Raw genomic sequence first — 4,746 nt, 5'->3', positions numbered from 1 at the left:
GATTGATTGACGGGTGAATGTCATGAGATTATAATATATAATATAATGATTGGATATTTTGGCATTTATTGTTAAACAGGGGAACAATATGAGCAGGGTTTAATCTTAGAGGGTTAAAAGGTCATTTTCTATTTCATCTTTACTTTAAAGGACATTTCACAAAAAATTATATTTTAATATATTTTAATCTTTTCTGTTAAAGCTAGAAACATCCACTCTTGGCTGCTCTGCATGAGCCTCGAGGTCTGAAGGAAACTAACAGTCTGCAGCGACGTCCCCGTTCGTACCTGGACTCTGGCCTCGGTGAGGTTGACCCGGCGGGCCAGGTCCTCCCTGACGAAGGCGTCGGGGTAGTGTGTCCTCTCGAACACCCTCTCCAGAGCCTGGAGCTGGCTGCTGTTGAAGGTGGTCCTGTTCCTGCGCTGCTTCCTCTTCTTCTTCTCCTCCGTGTTCATTTGTTCATCTGCAGGCAGAATAAGTAGAAGAAGAAGAAGGTGGTGTTATATAACCTTCACAAGACTTCACAAGGTTGTTCTTTGTGGCTGCAGACACTCTGCCGGAGGAGGTAAAATAACAAAAAGAGGTCTGAAGCCCCGTGTCAGACCTCATCAAAATGTAATAATAAAAAGAGCTCGCTGCATTCACTGTGGAGCCCCCTCAGACCTCCGTCAGACATTAATAATAATCATAATGGACATCATAATCATAATGGTCATGGACCTCTAAAAAGCAGAATTTCACTTCATTCAAGCTGTTTAGAGTTTAACAAACTGGTTATTTCTTTGTGTTAAATCAGCGTTGGAGGACAGATGTTGGTTGTTTGGTAAAAACAGGAGTGAACTGGTGAAAACTCGACGCCTGTTACACTAATCATTATTATGATCCTGATAAATAAGATATTTATTTGTTTGTCATTCGCTGTAATAGATTCAGATTAATTCAATTATTGCAGATATGTTTGGATATTTTGTGAATATCAATTAAAACAACAGAATCACTGACGTTCATCCAGATAACGAAGGATCATAAATACATCAGATTATCATCATTTGTTTTTCTTTTTCTTTATCTCTTATTATTAGCTTTTTATTGAGGTCTTAAAGGTGATCTATAATAATTGTTCAGCAGGATTTGTGGTCGCTGTTTGCATGAGTGTGTTCAGTTTATAGAAAAAGTATTAAAAATGATTGTGTATTGTTACAATTTAAACTAACTGATCACTTTAAATTGATCAAAGACTTATAATCAATGACCAACCTGCTCTAACACCTGACCTTCAGCTGCTACTGAGTACTTTTACTTTACACAGGCGAGTACAGCTAATATTTCTGTACTCGTGGAACATTTTGCACACACTTTTCATAAATTGTCTTTATTTTTCACGACTCAAACTTTTTAATTGAACTGTTGTTTTTACGTTTTTCTCTGTTTCATTAATGTTGTAATATTTTTTAAAGGTTTATTGCTCAGTTATTTCTCGGTGCTGACCTGTTTTTCATACACTATTCTGTGTATTTTATTGTTGTGTTACTAGTTTTGAAAAGCGCTATACAAATAAACTTTATTATTATGTTTGCATTACAATATTTCTACTGAAGTGAAGGAATTCTGTTTTCCGAGAGCAACGCTGCACAATCCTCTACTTTAACAGAAAATGTTAAGAAATGTGCATCAAAATATGGCTCAGTGGGTAAGACGCAGTCAGCGTTCACTACAACGTTCCTGTTTCCAACCTGGACGCCGTCCCTCGCTCTCTCCACACACTTCCTGTCCGACAGTCAACCCTTTTTCTATCAATTAAAGCCAAAAATGTCCAAGAAAAATAATCTTTCTGTCCTAAAAGCCCCACTGACGCACATTAAAAACAGCTATATGGAAACAACTGGCATTACAATAATTCCAGAGTGACATCTTGTTCCCAGCAACAAGTTCCCAGTGTGGATCATCCACCCAGTGACAACAACAACGTCTCTGGGGGGGAAAGATGAATTTTTTGAATGTTATGAGCACCACAAACTGAATCCCATCCATAAATATCCGACAGATTTCTGAACCTGGACGAATAAAACCAAAAGTATCTGCATGAGAGACACAGCACCGAGTTTAAAAAAAAAAAAGACTGGTTCTTTGGTTCGTTTCCTGATTATCAAACAAACAGAACAAGATAAATATATAATCCAGCTCCATGTGTTCAGTGTGAACGCTCCTGCAGGCTGGAACCACCACAACAAGACCACAAAATAACACATTTACATCCAAAAACAGAGACTGTGATCATCCATGTTCCTGCTGATTACACACACACACACACACACACACGTTGATTTTACACTCAAATAAATAAATAAAACTGAATGTTTTGACTTTAAACCCTGAAAACTGTAAAAATTCTGTCGGTCATTCAACAGTTTTAAAATTATTTATTTTTTCTAGTAGTCTGAAGTTTTTTGGAGTTATTTCTTTGCATTAAATCAGCGTTCGAGGACAAATGTTGGTTGTTTTTATGTCTTTTATAATCCTTTTTAGATAAACGTGACCCACTTTATGGTGTTTGTTTATTTGGTGTTCACATAATTTAAAAAACTGACTCATGAAATGATTTTTAATTAAGCAAAAGTTAATAATTTCCAATATGTTTGAATATGTTGATTAAAAGATTTGAATCTGTGCAGCGTTATGTTTTAGCCGACAGTAAATGTGATTCTTCAGATAATCTGCAGGTTTCTTGTTTAATATTTGACTTCTTCCTAATATTGAAAGCAGGATTTTTACTCGTAAAGAAGTTGTTTTAAATTGTGATATTCATATTTTTGCTTCAGTAAAAGATTTGAATCTGTCGTCCATCACGGTCAAAAAGCTGTTTAATAAAAGTCTTCAGCAATTTCAAAACCTTTAAAAGACTTTCAGACACAATCTTCAGATAGAGTTCAGTCTCGATGTTGGAAAAAAAATCTTTTTCTGAGCTTTCAACCAAATCTCATGGTCTTCCTCGGTGGAAGGAGTTCGCTCAGTAAGTCTAAAATGTTTTATATCCTCTACTCAACCTGAGAAGAAGGTGTTTGATTTTAATAAGAAAAAAAATTTTCTTCCAAAAAGATTCAAGAAATCCTCAAAATGTGGAGTTAAGACTTTAAAAAATGAAAGCGTTTAATATCCACAACTCTTAAAGAAACTGAATTAAAAGAATATTTTAATGCTACAAAAGCACATTTCTGTCTTTTGTTAGAGAACTAAGAGAAAGCACCGACTTTAATGTACAACTTGTATTTTACTGGTTGTGTTTTACTGCTTGTACACACACACACACACACGCACACACTCGCTGATTGTCACACACTCTGATGCTGCAGTGTGTACGCTCTGTTGTCACCATGTCGTCTAATTAGAGGAAAACTTCCCCCTGCAGTCTCAGCCAATCAGGAGACAGCTTGTTGTGTGTATGTGCTGCTTTAAAGAACAGAGCGAGCCCTTTAAATAAAACCATAAATACTCCTGATGTTAATTCACTTTAAATACAGTTTCATTTTTACAGGTCGGATTCAGAATTCAGCAGATGAAAGTAAAAAATAACCTCATTTTGTGAAATAAAAATATGAATTTAATCATTTATATTTGAGTGTATTCAGCTTTTTACTATTAATATTATATTACTATTACTATTAATACTCCACCACTACTTAATGCTGCTGCCAGTTAAATACATTTTACATTTTAAGAACCTTTTTTTCTTCAGTTTCTTTTGTTTTATTTATTTTGGCTTATTTTTCTTTACATTTTAGTGAATTTGCATGAAAAGTTTCTGCATTAATTACAGTTACCAACGACAAAACTCAGCTGTGAGACGACAGATAAATTGAATAATTGGCTGTAAACTATATAAATTCCGTGATATGATTTTCAGTGGAACGAGTGAGTTGTGCTGATTTTACCAATGTTTGTACGAGGTCTTTATGTTCATTAGTGACTTTATAAATTAAAGCAGAAGGTGATTTTTTTAGGTAAACTACATAAATTAAGTTCAGAAGTCCACAAGAAAAGTGCTCATTTTAATTTCTTTCTACTGATCAGTTATTGAGAAAAAAACCCAAAAGTCAGTTTTCATCCTCAGATTTGACATTTTAGTGTAAAACGACTTCACTTCACACTAAATATATTAGTTTTAATTGTTTTTGCTCGTCGTTGGATGATCTGGAGCGAAATATCTGACTGTTTCTGTGTTGTGCTGTTTTTTATTCCTTCAGAATAAAATTAAAAATCAATAAACATTCAGATTTAAAGATCAGAAATAAATCAGAAAAAACAAACAGAATTTAATTAAGCTTTAATATTTTTCTGTCTTCTTCCTAAATCCTGTTAAACATTTTGTGACCTTTCAGATGTATCTGGCAGGCCCTTCAGTGGGGGTCCTGACCCCCCGGGGTTGAAGATTAAAACCATTAAAACACTAAACATTTTATTTTCTTAATGCAAAATCTAAATTTTCAAAGTAAAACTACAAACCCAAGCTGGTATTTTATTTATTATGAATGTTTCTGTCATATCTTCTTTTTATTTAAATTATATTTAAACAGAAAATAATCTTTTCTCTCCTTAAAATCACAATATTTCCTTTTGCTCGCGCGTTAAACTGAGCACATTAATGGTTTCAAATTTATATTAGTTTGCATTAATCCATTTGAATGTGTATTCAGGAACATTTGAGGCCATTTTCCCTCCAGGACTCTCTGTTGCCCCCCCCCCCCCCCC

The 4,746-nt window shown here is 34.6% G+C and overlaps 1 protein-coding gene across 1 annotated transcript in view; it reads right to left on the bottom strand.

Moving 5' to 3' along the window:
* Positions 1-4,746, bottom strand: part of prrx1b (paired related homeobox 1b) — a gene marked incomplete at its 3' end in the record, with an annotated part of 10,197 nt that overhangs the window by 4,390 nt on the left and 1,061 nt on the right. The window contains 1 exon segment of the mRNA XM_035654097.1: positions 288-463. Coding sequence (XP_035509990.1) covers positions 288-463 — 176 coding nt within the window.

Source organism: Morone saxatilis, unplaced genomic scaffold (assembly GCF_004916995.1).
Source record: "Morone saxatilis isolate NCDOM2014 unplaced genomic scaffold, NCSU_SB_2.0 Contig12, whole genome shotgun sequence".
NCBI classification, from domain to species: domain Eukaryota; kingdom Metazoa; phylum Chordata; class Actinopteri; family Moronidae; genus Morone; species Morone saxatilis.
This window is presented reverse-complemented; position numbering and strand designations above follow the sequence as displayed.